The 15,390-nt window shown below is 67.7% G+C and overlaps 1 protein-coding gene across 1 annotated transcript; it reads left to right on the top strand.

Moving 5' to 3' along the window:
* ABCA7 (ATP-binding cassette, sub-family A (ABC1), member 7) lies at positions 1-13,736 on the top strand. The gene is given in 49 exon segments (XM_010563271.1): positions 1-66; positions 186-279; positions 517-658; positions 741-850; positions 934-1,055; positions 1,132-1,326; positions 1,437-1,526; positions 1,654-1,891; positions 2,018-2,157; positions 2,231-2,347; positions 2,490-2,669; positions 2,743-2,951; positions 3,049-3,225; positions 3,418-3,640; positions 3,744-3,965; positions 4,092-4,296; positions 4,381-4,497; positions 4,699-4,870; positions 5,073-5,204; positions 5,289-5,428; positions 5,514-5,651; positions 5,816-6,027; positions 6,165-6,237; positions 6,519-6,721; positions 6,881-6,921; positions 7,810-7,930; positions 7,933-8,082; positions 8,187-8,311; positions 8,381-8,479; positions 8,729-8,924; positions 9,042-9,136; positions 9,378-9,410; positions 9,653-9,758; positions 9,859-9,933; positions 10,163-10,332; positions 10,402-10,579; positions 10,667-10,782; positions 10,975-11,119; positions 11,207-11,330; positions 11,435-11,564; positions 11,646-11,766; positions 11,892-11,954; positions 12,032-12,138; positions 12,451-12,592; positions 12,666-12,800; positions 12,880-12,983; positions 13,071-13,163; positions 13,271-13,508; positions 13,587-13,736. Coding segments are annotated over 49 exon segments (6,774 nt in total).
* Positions 13,737-15,390: the final 1,654 nt, after the last annotated feature.

Below are 15,390 nucleotides of genomic sequence, written 5' to 3'. Positions count from 1 at the left end.
ATGGCTGTGGGCACCCAGCTGGGGCTGCTGCTCTGGAAGAACTTCACCTACCGCCGGCGGCAGCGGGTGAGCGGGCAACCAGGGTGGGAGAGTGCCCGGAGCTGCTGGGTCCTGGCGCAGGGGCAGGCAGAGCCCTGGGTGCCGATGGGGACAGGGACCCCCCCCCAACCATGGGTGTCCCCCAGATCCAGCTGGCCATTGAGCTCCTGTGGCCCCTCTTCCTCTTCTTCATCTTGATCTCGGTGCGGCAATCCCACCCGCCCTTCAAGCAGCATGAGTGTGAGTGTCCCATGCCAGCCCCCACTGGGGCCACCCTCTGGGTTGGCAATGCCCCCCTCCCCGTGCCTGCTGGGGACATGGGAGCCCTGTGGGGTCCCAGGGTGGCAGCGGGGGAGACAAACATGGGAGGTGGACACAAGCTGGGGGCTCGCTGGCATCTCCCTGCTGGAGTGTGTGCGTGGCCTCGGGGGTCCTGTGTTGCCCCCCCCCCGGGACCTGTCTCTCCCTCTCCCACAGGCCACTTCCCCAACAAGGCCCTTCCCTCGGCCGGGACCCTGCCCTGGCTCCAGGGCATCATCTGCAACATGAACAACCCCTGCTTTCGGCACCCTACCGTGGGAGAGGCCCCCGGCGTGGTGGGCAACTTCGACGGCTCCATGTGAGTGACAGGGTTCCGGGGGCTGTGGGGCCGGACCAAACGGTGGGGCCGGGGTCTCACCACCCACCCTGTGCCCCCACAGCCTCTCCCGCCTGCTGGCCGAAGCCCGGCGGGTCCTGGTCCACACTGACGGGCACCGGCTCCTGCGCGGCTTCGCCCAACTCCTGCCCGCCCTGCGCCGGCTCGGGGGGAGTGGGACTCAGTGGAGGGGTGAGCACCAGGGATGGGGGGTGCAGGGGGAGCGAGACCCCCCTGGCTGAACCCTGCCCCCCCAGCCCTGCCGGTGAGGGACTACCTGAGAGAGGATGAGACCTTCTCGTGGTTCCTCTGGACCAACACGTCTCTGCCCCCGGAGCTGGTGGACGAGCTGATGGGGGCCCGGCTCAACCCCCGCATCGTGAGTGTCGGTGCAGCGCCCACTCCTGGTACCCGTGGTGCTGGGGGCTGCGGCATGACGGGCCCTCTCCCACCAGTTCTCCCTGGCGAGCACCCGCCTCCCGCTGAAGGCCGTGGTCTGCAACGCCTCGGAGCTGGGGGGCTTCCTGGCGGGGGGCGATGCCGCTTCCACCCAGCGCCTGCAGCGAGGGCTCTGCGACCTGCCTGGCCCCCAGCTCCGCGCCATGGAGGGCTCCTTTCTCTCCCAGCTCGACCTCCCCCGGCTCCTGGTGGTGAGCCCCCAGCCTGGCCAGACGCTGGGTGCTGGCAAGTGCCGGGCCAGAGACCCCCGGCTCCCGCCCCAGAGGGGCTGTGACCCCTCTTCCCATGCCCCCCCTTGTAGGAACAGCTGAGCTCAGAGGTGGGTGGCATTGCTGGCACCACGGAAGCCTTGGGCACCTTCCTGCGGGATGCAGCATCCCTGATGGAGGAGGTAGCACCCTGCTCCCTGCTCAAGTGCCCCCCACCCACCCCCTGCACTCGAGCAGTGCCCCGCTTCCCGCGGTGTCGTTGGGTGTCCCTGTCCCCTCTAGCCCCACTCCCCATCCCACTCTCCCCAGGTCTCCTCAATGACCAGCCTCGCCGAGCTGCGGCGGGAGCTCGGGGCACTGATGGCCCCCAATGCCAGCGCCGCCGGCTCAGGCGCCTTCGGGGCCCTGTCGCGCATCGCCTGTGGGCACCCCGAGGGCGGGGGGCTTAGGGTCCCCTCCCTCAATTGGTATGAGGACAACGACGTCAAAGCCTTCCTGGACCGCAACAGCTCGGAGCGGAGAGCCACGGCCCCGGACAGCGCCAGCAGTGAGCGGGCTGGGCTGCGGTAGCGGGGGGAGCTCAGCCAGGGGCTTGCTGGACACAGCCCCCCCAAGGCTGCCCGGGAGGCGGCGGGGGGCTTGTGGCAAGGGCTCGGCTCTGCCCCCCACCCAGGTCCCTTCTGCCGAGAGCTGGTCCGCAGCCTGGAGTCCAGCCCCCTTTCGCAGATCTTATGGCGGGGGATCAAGCCCCTCTTCATGGGGAAGATCCTGTACACGCCGCCTGGCCCCGGCCCCGACAGCATCATGGCCGAGGTGAGCGGGGGGCTGAGGGGGGCGCGGACGGGGGGGGTTACCCCAGCCCTGCCTCACCCCCTGCCCCACGCAGGTGAACCGGACCTTCCGGGAGCTGGCGGTGCTGGGGGAGGCAGGGGGTGCCTGGCGGGAGCTGGGACCCCGCATCTACACCTTCCTCAACGGCAGCCTGGAGATGCAGGTCCTCCGGGTGCGTGACCCCCAGACCCTCTCCCCGTTGGGAACAGGGCTGCGGTGGGGTGCGGGTTGGGGGGTGTGGTGGGGTGCAGCCGGGGCTCCTGGCCAGGAGGGGGGTGGGCTGCATCGTCCTGTGGTACCCTGGTGCTTTGCAGGATCTGCTGCTGGCCCCGGGGACGGCCCAGCTCCTGGACGGGTTCCTCAACGGCACCTCCTGGAAGCTGCCGGCGCTGGCGGGGTTCCTGGCGGGGCCGGCGGCAGGGCCGGGGCTCACCTGGCAGCAGGTGTACGCTGACGCCGACATGGTCCTGAGCACGCTGTCACAGTTCATGGAGGTGCGTGTCGCCCTGGCCGCCCGGGCGGGCTGGCTCCCTGAGCCCCACTGAGCCCTGCCTGCCCTGCCCGTAGTGTGTCTGCCTGGACAAGATCGAGGCAGTGGCCACCGAGGACCAGCTGGTGGCCCGGGCCCTGGAGCTGCTGGAGGAGCAGCAGTTCTGGGCAGCTGTGGTCTTCCAGCCCCCCACCAATGCCACAGCCCCCGCGCTGCCCCCCCATGTCCGCTACAAGATCCGCATGGACATCGACGATGTCACGAGGACCAACAAGATCAAGGACAGGTCGGGGGACGCCCACCCCTTCGGTCTCCACGACCCCCAAGCATCCTGCGCCCGTGGCGGGGGGAGCCCCCCTCCCAGCACCGTGCTCTGCCCCCAGGTTTTGGGACCCAGGCCCTGCGGCCGACCCCTTCAGCGACCTGCGCTACGTGTGGGGGGGGTTCATCTACGTGCAGGACCTGGTGGAGCAGGCGGTGGTGCGGGTGCAGACCGGGGCTGCCCCACAGACGGGGGTCTACGTCCAGCAAATGCCCTACCCCTGCTACGTGGATGATGTGTGAGTGGGTGGTGGGGGGCAGCCCCGGACCCTCAAGTGACCCACTGCTGTGGGGAACGGGGCCGAGCACCCTGCAGCATCAGTGCCCTGAGGAGGTGGCATGGGGCTGGTCCATGCCCCAGGTGTCCCCTGCCTGGCAGTGGCCCCGGGGTGTCAGGCTGGAGGTGGAAGGGCTGGTGCCATCTCCCCCAGGTTTCTGCGGGTCCTGAACCGCTCGCTGCCCCTCTTCATGACGCTGGCCTGGATCTACTCGGTGGCCATGATCATCAAGGGGGTGGTGCACGAGAAGGAGACGCGTCTCAAGGAGACCATGAAGACTATGGGGCTGAGCAACGGGATCCTCTGGCTCAGCTGGTTCCTCAGCAGCTTCATCCCCTTCCTCCTCAGCTCTGCCCTCCTTGTTCTCATCCTCAAGGCAGGTTGCAGGGCAGAGGGGACAGCGTGGGTGACACAGGGAGTGTCGGGGCTGGGAGCCAGCATGGGGGGCTCCACAGGCTCCAACCTGCCTCCATCTGCAGCTGGGAAACATCCTGCCCTACAGTGACCCGGCTGTCATCTTCCTCTTCCTCGGCACCTTCTCGGTGGCCACCATCAGCCAGTGCTTCCTCATCAGCACCTTCTTTCCCCGCGCTAACCTGGCCTCGGCTTGCGGTGGCATCATCTATTTCTCCCTCTACCTGCCCTATGTGCTGTGCGTCGCCTGGCGCGACCACATCACCTTCCCGCTCCGCGTCCTTGTGGTGAGCGGCCGTGGCAGCCCCCTCTCCGACATCCCTTGGGTGCCCCAGGCATGCCGGGGGGGGGCTTTGGGGATGAACCCCCCTGGGCTGGTCTTCTGCCCACACCGCTGTTCTTGCCACTGCCAGAGCCTGCTGTCACCGGTGGCCTTTGGCTTCGGCTGCGAGTACTTCTCCCTTTATGAGGAGCAGGGGGTGGGCATCCAGTGGCACAACCTGGGCACCAGCCCTGTGCCGGGAGACCCCTACAACTTCGCCACGGCCATGGGGTTGCTGCTGCTGGATGCTGGCCTCTACGGCCTGGCCACCTGGTACCTCGAGGGCGTCTTCCCAGGTGAGCATGGCCCCCCTGGCCCTCGGCAGCCCCTCCAGTCCCTTGGCAGCCCCCCGGCCCCACTCAGCCCCTTGCCTGCTGCAGGTCAGTATGGGATCCCCAAGCCCTGGAATTTCCCCTTCCTGAAGAGCTACTGGCTTGGAGAGCCATCCTCGGCTGGGCACCCCCCGTACCCCACCAGCCCCTTCGCTGCACCCCAAGGTGAGCCCCTGCCCCTGCCCACCCCAGAGCTGCATGGCTGAAGGGCGGCAGCCACAGAACTGGGCTCGAGCCCTTCCTCCTGGGCTTTGCCCTCCCAGCGGGCTGTCCTGCCCCATGGCAGGGGGTCCTGCCCCCTGTGACAAAGGGTCCTGCCCCCGGCGAGCGGTCCTGCCTGGGACATGACCCTCCGGTGGCTTCCAGTGCTGGTGGAGGAGCCGCCTGCCCAGCTCCAGCCTGGCGTCTCCATCCGCAACCTGGTGAAGATTTACCGCAACAGCAGCCGCGTGGCCGTCAATGGGCTGAGCCTGGACTTCTACGAGGGGCAAATCACCTCCTTCCTGGGCCACAACGGAGCCGGCAAGACCACCACCATGTGAGACTGGGGGTCTGACCAGGGGAGCTGAGCAGCCACGGTTGGGACAGGAGCTGAGCCTGGCTCTGCCCTGGTGCTGTCCCAACCTGAGTCCCCACGAGGCTGGGCTCTGAGCACCTCACACAGAACAGGTCACCCCGGCCCCGAGCCCCACTGGTCCTGTGCTCCCTGACCCATTTTCCCCACTGGTTCCCCCATCCAGGTCCATCCTGACCGGCCTCCTGCCCCCCACCTCCGGCACTGCCTATATCCTGGGCTGGGACATCCGCTCCGATATCGACAGCATCCGCAAAACCATGGGGATGTGTCCCCAGCACAACGTGCTCTTCGACATGTAGGCAGGGGCAGGGCAGGCGGGGGGGAGCAGTGCCGGGGGCTGGTGCAGGCAGGGCCCCCATCTCACCCCTGCCTGCCCCAGCCTGACAGTGGAGGAGCACGTCTGGTTCTACGGGCGGCTGAAGGGGCTGTCGGAGAAGCAGGTGAAGGCAGAGATGGAGCAGTTGATCCAGGACACGGGGCTGCCCCACAAGCGCCGGGAGCAGACCAGGAACCTCTCAGGTGCGTGCGGGGGGCAGGACCAGCACCCGAGCAGGGGTCCGCTGCCCCAGCCCCCCCTTCCAACGCTGTCCCTGCCGCCCCGCAGGCGGAATGCAGCGGAAGCTCTCGGTGGCCATCGCCTTCGTGGGCGGCTCCCGGGTGGTCATCCTGGACGAGCCCACGGCTGGCATCGACCCCTACTCCCGCCGCAGCATCTGGGAGCTGCTGCTCAAATACCGCAAAGGTCAGGGCTGGGGGGACCCCGCTTCGCCCTCTGTGCATCTGAGCCCCCCCAGCTGTGGAGAACTGGCAGCAGGGGCGAGCAGGGAGACGTGCCAAGTGGGGAGATGCCCAGAAAGGGGGAATCCAGCAAGGGGGTCTGGGGTCCAGCCTGCTCCCTGCCCCCAGGCCGCACCATCATCCTCTCCACCCACTACATGGACGAGGCGGAACTGCTGGGGGACCGCACCGCCATCATCTCGCAGGGGCGGCTCTGCTGCTGCGGGTCCCCGCTCTTCCTCAAGGCCAGGCTGGGCACCGGCTACCACCTCACCCTGGTGAAGCGGGAGCGGGTCGGAATGGGCGGCAGCACCGGCAATGTCCCCGGCACCACCAAAAAGGTGGGTCCCTTGGCCCTGCTGAGCATCAGCCAAAAGGGTGCCCGGTGCCTCCGTCCCAGGTATCTGGGGGTGCTGAGCCCAGGCTTGGGGTTGGATCCTGCTACAGGGTGCTAGGCTCTGGCTACCCTTTCCCACAGGACGGCAGTGACTCGGAGCACAGCAGCGACACGGGCCTGGGCAGTGAGCGGGGCAGTGAGGCCAGCACTGTGGGTGAGGGTCCCGTCCCTCCCTGTGTCCTCAGTGCAGCATTACGCTCCTGGGTGCTCCCCATGTAGCCCCCATCAGCCGGGGGTGGGGGGGCCGTGGGCATATTCAGCCCCATGCCCTGCCCTGCCACCGGCTCTTGGCCCCCCTGCACTGGTGGGGCAGAAGCGGCTCCCTGCCCTCCTGCCCCCTGCAAGCCCTCCCAGGGACCCCCAGACTGGGGTCCAGGGTGCTGTGCTGTCCACCGGCTCCTGCCCCAGGTTTCCAGCCCTCCCCGTCCCCCCCAGATGTGCCCCAGCTGTCGGCGCTGATCCAGAAGCTGGTGCCGGGCTCCCAGCTAGTGGAGGACATTGGGCACGAGGTGCTCTTCGTCCTGCCCTACAGTGGGGCCAAGGACGGGGCGTTCGGGGACCTCTTCCATGAGCTGGACACCCACCTGGGGGAACTGGGCATCTCCAGCTACGGCATCTCCGACACCACCCTGGAAGAGGTACCCAGAGGAGCTGTGGCCAGGGGGCTGCCTGTGGCTCCTGGGGTGCCCACCCTCCCTGGAGCTCTGCCGGGGGCTGCCCGTGACCTGGGGGATTTGCCTTGCCGGGATGGTGGGCACTGATGGCCGTGTTTAATGCCAGCCCCCTCCTGCCCTCAGATCTTTCTGAAGGTGGCTCAGGACACTGGGGTGGACTCTGACTCGGCAGGTAAAACACCTCAGGGCTGGCTGGAGCTCAGCTTCAGGGTGCTAGGGTGCAGGGGGGGTCTGAGGGGAGATGCTCAGCAGCCTGGAGCAGAGGGGTGCGGGTGTCCCCAGCACCCCATGTGGCCCTCACCCTTCCCAGGGCTGGGTTCCCTGCTGGGAGCACCCATGGGTGCAGGGAGGTATCACAGGCTGTGGCCTCGGTCCCACCCTGGTGCTCTCACCCCCGTTTTGTCAGGCACCAGGAGAGGAGCAGCCCCCGGCGAGGGAGGAGATGCAGAAGTGGCTGACGGGGAGCTGGGTAAGGAGGGGGGAGCTGAGACCTAGGACCCCCTGAGCTGGCCAGCCCCTGCTGCTGGGTGCCCCCCACCTCCACCCCGTGGGCTGGGGCTGGGGCCGTGGCATGTGTCCATCCAGGCACGTGTCCATCCAAGGAGGCATCCCTTCGGACACGCGTCCCTTTGGGCAGGTAGTGGGCAGGGGGAGGCTCAGGGATGCTCGTGCAGCATCGCTCCCGCCTGGCCTCGGTGTCAGGCAGGGCGAGGAGTGGGGACAGTGGCTGGTTTGGGGGAGCCTGGCTCTGGGCAGGGCTTGGGATGGGACATGAAATCCCAGGGAACGTACCCAGGCCCCTTCTCCTGGAGATAGAGCTGGTGTGGGGGCAGCTATGGCAGTGTGTGTGTGGGGGGGCTGTGATTGTTTGGGGACCTGGCTCTGCCCCGGGTCAGCGCTAACCCCGGCTGGGCAGACATCGGCATGGCTGTAACCCTTCTTTCCTCTCCTTTACACTGAGTCCAAGGACCCCGTCGAGGTAGGAGCTGGGGGCTGGGAGGGTCTGGGGGGCTCCCATTGCATCCCTGCATGCAGCACCCCATCCCCACCAGGGTGGGGGACACAACCCTGCCAGCACACCGTTCCCCCTGCACGTCTCCCGACATGAACCCCTGCCCCTCACCGCCGCCTGTGCCGGGGCCAGACCCAAACCCATCTCTGCCCCCGCAGCAGAGGAGCCCCGGGAGACGGACCTGCTGCGCGGGGCGGCCGGGCAGGCCAGCCGCAGGGTGAGGGGCTGGGCGCTGACCCGCCAGCAGCTCCGTGCCCTCTTCATCAAGAGGATGCTCCATGCGCGACGCAGCACCCGGGGCTTCTTCGCGCAGGTACAGCATGGGGGACAGGGATGGGACGGGGCCATGGTGCGGAGGGTGGGGAGGGGATGGGGCAGGAGGGTGGAGAGCCAGCCCTGATCCCCAGCCCCCGGCAGATCGTCCTGCCTGCTGTCTTCGTCTGCATCGCCCTGCTCTTCAGCCTCATCGTGCCACCCTTCGGGAAGTACCCACCGCTGCGCCTCCAGCCCTGGATGTACGGGCAGCAGTTCACCTTCTTCAGGTGTGTCCCCATCCCTCTGTCCCCCCATGTCCCCCACTGCTGCCAGCTCACTCCTGCATCTCCTGGCAGCAACGATGCCCCGGGCGACCCCGACACGGCTCGGCTCCTGGCCGCGCTCCTGGCCGAGCCGGGCTTCGGCACCAAGTGCATGAAGGATGCTGATGAGGCGTGAGTGCCTGCGACCCGCGGGGCTGGAGGGGCTGGGAGGGGGTGGCTGGGGCTCAGCCCCTGCCTCGGTGCCTGCATCTCCCCCAGGAACAGCCCTGCCAGCTGGTGTGATGCCATGGGACCCCCTCAACCATCCATGGCTGGGGGGGGGGGGGGGGGGCAGCCACAGGCAGGGGCAGGTCCCAATGCCTCTGGCTCACACCAGGCTGGTAACAGGGGTCTCTCTCCCCCACGGTGCCGGATGCCCAGGACGGCACCATGCCCACCGGCTTCCCACCCCGACGGCTTCTTGGTCCCCCCGGCTCCCCCAGCCCTGCTGGAAGCGTTGCGGCGCGGGAACTGGACGCGAGCCGAGCCGTCCCCCCGCTGCCAGTGCAGCGGACCAGGGGCTCAAAGGATGCTGCCTGACTGCCCCGAGGGGGCCGGGGGGCTCCCACCACCCCAGGTAACCCCCAGCCTGCAGCGGGGCCAGCAGCAGCGCTGTCTGGTACTGGTGCAGGCAATGCTCTGGGGAGGCGAATGCAGCCGTGTGTCTGTCCAGCCTGCCTGTCTGTCCCCCCAGGTGCAAAGGGGCACAGGTGACATCCTGCAGAACCTGACGGGCAGGAACATCTCTGACTACCTGGTGAAGACCTACCCCCAGATCATCCGCTGGGGGTGAGTGCTGGGGCTGGGGACACCCTGGGGACACTGCAGGGAAGATGGGGCAAGTCTTTGGCACAGGCTGCCAGTGTGGTGGAAGTAGGGAGGGATGCTGCAGACCAAACCCAGCCAGGGCTGGGGACAGCGAGGGCACTGCAGGGTAAGGGGGAACTGCTGGGGGACTTGTGGCTGGGTGGGCAGGCGCTGCTGTAACATCTCCTGGGGGGTATTTCTCCCCCGCTCCCATTTCTTTCAGGCTGAGGAACAAGAAGTGGGTGAATGAGCAGAGGTGAGCCCGGGGAGGGGCTGGGGTCTCACGCAGATGGGGCAGGGGGGAGGCAGGAGCTCGCCTGCGGGCTTGGGCAGAGCCAGCACAATCTCCAGGCAGAGCCATCATCTGGGCAGCCTCAGCCCTTCGCTGTGTGCCCCTCACCGTGGTGTCTGGGCGGGTGGAGGGGGAGGGTTGCGTTTGGGCAGGGGTGGCAGTTGAAGATGGGTGGCAGGTTTGGAAGTGCCCGTCTCTCCCCGCAGGTACGGTGGCTTTTCTCTGGGTGCTGGCAGCTCCCAGGCCCTGCCGTCGGCAGCAGAGGTGGATGAGGCGGTGCTGGAGCTCCGGGCACTGTTCAACATCACCCCGGTATGGCCGGGGCTCTGCCCCCCCCGGCTTGGCTCTAGCATCCCGGTGCTGGGAGGGCTCTGGCCCAAGCCCGCTCCTCACCCCGTGTTCCCACACCCAGGGCAGCCCCTCAGACCGGCTCCTGGGCAACCTCAGCCGCTTCATCGAGGGCTTGGACGCTCGCAGGAACATCAAGGTACGCCTGACCCAGGGGCTGGGGGTCCCACGGGGGTGAGAGCTGGGAGTCAGCAGGGGATGCAGCACCTGGGTCCCCATCCGGGGTTGGAGCAGCCAGAGAAGGACTGAGCCTGCCTGGGGCTGGAGGGGAGCGGGAGCCTGGCGGGGAGTGGGGTGCTGCGGGCACAGCCAGCGGCGGTGCCGGGGCAGGAGGGGGCTCTGAGCCGCCAAGCTCCTCTGGGCTGCAGGTCTGGTTCAACAACAAGGGCTGGCACGCCATGGTTTCCTTCGTCAATGTGGCCAGCAACGGGCTGCTGCGTGCTTGGCTGCCCGCTGGGACCGACCCCGCGCTCTACGGCATCACGGCCACCAACCACCCCCTCAACCTCACCAAGGAGCAGCTCTCGGAGGCTGCCCTGTGAGTATCAGGGACAGGGGTCCACAGGCCCCCCCCCCATCCCTGGCTGAGCTCTCCCCTCCCCGACAGGATGGCCACCTCAGTGGACGTGCTGGTGTCCATCTGCGTGATCTTCGCCATGTCCTTCGTCCCAGCCAGCTTCGTGCTCTTCCTCATTGAGGAGCGGGTCAGCAAGGCCAAGCATCTGCAGTTTGTCAGTGGGATGAAGCCTGTCACCTACTGGCTGGGCAACTTCACCTGGGACATGGTGCGGGACGGGGATGGGGATGGGGTACAGGTCCCGGGGAGCCAGGTCCCACTTGTGACCCCCTCCCCGGCTTTTCTGTGCCTGCAGTGCAACTACCTGGTCCCTGCACTGCTGGTCATCCTCATCTTCCTCTGCTTCCAGCAGGAGTCCTACGTGTCCTCTGCCAACCTGCCCTCCCTCGTGCTGCTGCTGCTGCTCTACGGGTGAAGGGCCGGTGGAGCCCAGCTGGGGCTCAGCCCCCCGCTGGGGCTGGACCCCAGGGAGGGGGGGTGCAGGGGGCTCAGAGCAGGCTCGGAGGGTCTTGGTAAAGGGAGGGGGGGGGTGCTGGCTTGCCCTGCTGTGCCCCCTGGAATGGGAGGTGCGCCTCGGCCAGCCTCTGCCTCTCTGCTCCCCAGCTGGTCCATCACCCCCCTGATGTACCCAGCCTCCTTCCTCTTCAGCATCCCCAGCACCGCCTACGTGGCCCTGACGTGCATCAACCTCTTCATTGGCATCAACGGCAGCGTGGCCACCTTCGTGCTGGAGCTCTTTGTGGACCAGGTGAGCCCCCAGGCTGCCCTGGACCCCCCTTCCATCCCTGCGGGACTGGTCCCAGCTCCCCTATCCTTCTCCTCACTGCCCCGACAGAACCTCAACAACATCAACCGCATCCTGAAGAAAGTTTTCCTCGTCTTCCCCCACTTCTGCCTGGGCCGAGGCCTCATTGACATGGTGAAGAACCAGGCAATGGCCGATGCCTTCGAGAGGTTCGGTGAGTCCAGGGGTATCAGGGCTGCTCCCCCTCCCCAAAGCCTGGCCAGCGCGGGGGCCCTCCCCAGTGTCCCCCCCTCCTACAGCCCCTCTTGCCACTTGCAGGGGACAGGCACTTCGTGTCCCCCTTGTCCTGGGATCTGGCAGGGAAGAACATGTTCGCCATGGCCGTTGAGGGTGTCATCTTCTTCCTCTTCACCATCCTTCTGCAATACCGCTTCTTCCTGCGGCTCGGGTGAGGACCGGCCGTGGGGCGGCCGTGGGGCAGCCGTGGGGTGGGCAGCTCTGGAAGTGCCCCTGCCGCTGTTGCCCCCAGGCCACGGGCTCTGCAGCTGCCCTCGCTGGGGGAGGAGGACGGGGATGTGGCCAGGGAGCGGGCGAGGGTGGGCAGCACCCCCCCGCACAGCCACCTCCTGCTGCTGAAGGACCTGACCAAGGTGCGTGCCGTGGGGCCGGACCCTGCCCCGTCCCTCGCTGCAGGGGCTCCAGCCTCTCCTGTAGCCCCCGGTCCCGCTGGTGGGTGACGGGTGGGGAGCACCCAGCGCTGGGCTCTGCCGCGCAGGTGTACCGGCGCAGGAAGGCTCCGGCGGTGGACCGGCTCTGCGTTGCCATCCCCCCTGGGGAGGTGAGTACCGGACAGACGGACAAATGGCACTGCGGGCAGGGACGGGGCTGCTGGTAACCCCGGTTTGCAACCCGCAGTGCTTCGGCCTCCTGGGTGTGAACGGTGCCGGGAAGACTTCCACCTTCAAGATGCTGACAGGGGACACGGAGGTGACGCTGGGGGAGGCCTGGCTGAAAGGGCACAGGTGGGCGAGACAGAGGGACACCGTGGCCGACCCACTGCTCCCCCTGTCCTTGTCCCCACAGCATGCATGCCGTCATCCCCATCCCCACCCTGTGCTCCTCCTCGCCCTCGTCCCTGCAGCGTGCTTGCACTCGGCTTCATCCTCATCCTCATCCCTGCACCGTGTTCATCCCTGTTCCCGTGGCATGCTCAGCCTTTTCTCTGTCCCTGGAGACTGCCCCTGTCCCCGCCGCATGCTCAGCTGTGTCCCCACTGCATGCTCAGTCATGTCCCTGACCCTGCCGTGTGCTCAGCCGTGTCCCCGTCCCCGCAGCGTGCTCACCGACCTGCAGTCCGTCCACCAGCACATGGGTTACTGCCCCCAGTTCGACGCCATCACAGACCTGCTGACGGGGCGGGAGCATCTGGAGTTTTACAGCCGCCTGCGTGGCATCCCAGAGGAGGAGACCCCCAGGGTAGGGCCCGCACCCCAGCCCCCCTCCCCAGCCCTGAGGGACCCCGTCCTCACCCCCTCCATGTCTCTTGCAGGTAGCTCAGTGGGGTATCACCAAGCTGGGGCTGGGGCCACACGCAGACCGGCCGGCGGGCAAGTACAGCGGGGGCAACAAGCGCAAGCTCTCCACAGCTATAGCGCTCCTCGGCTCCCCCCCAGTCATCTTCCTGGTGAGTGGGGACAGTGGGGGGGTCCCATGGCGGCACCTGCCCCCTGCCCGGGCTGACAGCACCGCCGGGGCCGTTGCAGGATGAGCCTACGACGGGGATGGACCCGCGAGCCCGGCGGTTCCTGTGGGACTGCATCCTCAGCGTCATCCGGGAAGGCAGGTCCGTGGTGCTCACGTCCCACAGGTGAGCCCCCCCGTCCCAGGGTCTGTGGCACTGCAGGAGGGGAGCACCTGTCTCTCCCTGTGGGGTCTCACACCTCCCCCCCGGCAGCATGGAGGAGTGCGAGGCGCTGTGCACCAGGATGGCCATCATGGTCAACGGCCGGTTCCGCTGCCTGGGCAGCGTCCAGCACCTCAAGAACAGGTAATGGGGCTGGGGACTCGGGGAGGGCTCTGGCAGTGAGGGGCGGCCGCCCTGTGGGGCCGGGGACACGGCTGGTCCCTGCAGCAATGTCCCCCTCTCCCGTGCAGGTTTGGGGATGGCTACACGGTGGTGGTGCGGGTGGGCGGCCCCGGTCCGGCACCGGTGGAGAGCCTGATGCAGCACCGCTTCCCCGGCATCGTGCTGAAGGAGCGACACGGGGGGCTGCTGCAGTACCAGCTGCCCTCCCACGCCGGCTCCCTGGCCAGTGTCTTCAGCGTTCTGGCAGCCCACCGTGGCCCCTGCCACATCGAGGACTACTCCGTGTCCCAGACCACCCTCGACCAGGTGACGAGTGACATGGGGCACGAGGGCATGGGGGCCAGGGTCCTGCCGGCACTGCCCCTCACCCTGCCCTCCCCATAGGTCTTCGTGCACTTTGCCAGGGAGCAGAGCGACGAGGACCCCGGAGGGGCTGCAGCCCCAGGGCAGGATGTGGCCCCAGTGGCACCCAGCCCTGGGAGGAGGCTGACACCATTCCTGGAGGATGACAGCTACCAGGAGAGTGCTGTCTGAGTGAGGTCATGCTGCCCCATGGACCCCCTCCCCAGCCATCACCGCAGCATGACCTGGGGTCCTGGGTCTTCTGGCCATCCCGGACCCCAAGAGCTGCACGGGGAGGGGGCCTGGCCACATCATGCCTACCAGCACAGGGCCACCATCCCTGTGGGACCGTCTGGGTGCTGGGGAGGGTCAAAGCGCCAGGGCAGGGCTGGCCCCAGCTCCCCCTTGGTGGGGTTGTACTCTCTGGGGGGGCTGAGGTTTTTTTGGGGGGGGTCTGCCCTGGGCCTCCCCCCTGCCCCAGGACAGGGCTGGGTGCTGGGGCTGGCCCTGGGACCCCAACTGCTCTCTGCCAGAGCAGAATCTGCTGTGAAAAAGCAATTAAATAAAGACCCGTGGTCCTTCCCCGGGGGCTTGGATCGCTCTCGCACCACTGCTGCCACACCTGGGGACACGGGGCAGGGGGCACAGCGGGACAGGTGGCAGCAGGATGGCCCTCGCACCGGGGGGGCACAGAGCAGCCAGCAGAGCCCTCTGCCCTGCAGCCCCTTCCCCATGGCTCCCCAAGCAGCCAAAGGTCAACCAGGGTCTTCCTCACCCTGGATGGTCCCTGGGCAGGGGCTGGGTGGGCAGCGGACTGGGCAGGGGTCCCTGCCGGCCACCCCCCCGGGGCTCATCCTCTCCACCTTCTCCCCCACTGGGGTGCCCCAGAGTGGGGCAGGGGTCTCGCCCTCTCAGCCGGGTGTCCCCTTGGGGCCTGCAGCACACAGGGGCCCTCGCAGGGCTGCGCTGAGCCCCCGGGGCCGGGGACCATGAAGCTTTTGGGGTACCCATCTCCTCCCTCACCCCTGAGACCCCTCTTCCACTGCAGGGGGTGCACAGACCTTCCCCACAGCGCTGGTGGGCTGCGCCTGGGGCTCCCCCTGACCCGGCACGGGGGTCTGGTACCCCCCGCACCTCGGCGGCCCGTGTCTCGGGGTACCCCCGGCACAGAGCGCGGATCCAAAAGGGTCCCCCCTCAGGCGGGGAGCGTTGCGATCGTCCGAAAAATATGGAACGCTTCACGAATTTGCGTGTCATCCTTGCGCAGGGGCCATGCTAATCTTCTCTGTATCGTTCCAATTTTAGTATATGTGCTGCCGAAGCGAGCACGAATGTTCTCATTCCCGCAGAGCTATTTGAACCTCTCACAATTGACAACTTTGAAGGCATGGTGAGGACTTTATTTTTAGACTCCTGCCTTTTCTTATGGCGTCACTCCCCCGAGAGATACCCGTCGCTCTCTACACTTCGAAATCCTCCGTTTTGTCAGAAATTTTGGCTTTTCCGTCGCTGAGCTGCCGTGCGGATCCGCCAGCTGCGCGCGGTGCATGGCGGGAGAGCGCCTACTTTGCATCGCGGGGCGGGGACTGGCCCTTGTCCTCCACCGTCCCAGAGTTCCCCGGTGGCGTTCGCGCAGGCGCGTTGCTGCCGTCCTCGGTGCCGGTGGAGGAAGATGGCGGCTGGGCGCTGAGAAGAGGGGACCGGGCCGCTCCGCACCGCACTGCGCCAGGAGAGCCGAGGCGCCCGCCGCGCTCCGGGCCGCGCCGCGCCGCGCCGGTGACGGAACTCCCCACATGGCCTCGGGGCCGGCCCAGGAGCCGCGTCCCCGCTGGGCCTGCTCGGGCCG

This window comes from Haliaeetus leucocephalus, unplaced genomic scaffold (genome assembly GCF_000737465.1).
Source record: "Haliaeetus leucocephalus isolate CR32 unplaced genomic scaffold, Haliaeetus_leucocephalus-4.0 Scaffold164, whole genome shotgun sequence".
NCBI lineage: Eukaryota > Metazoa > Chordata > Aves > Accipitriformes > Accipitridae > Haliaeetus > Haliaeetus leucocephalus.
The sequence above is the reverse complement of the archived record's forward strand: the minus strand, read 5'-3'. Positions and strand labels throughout refer to the sequence as shown.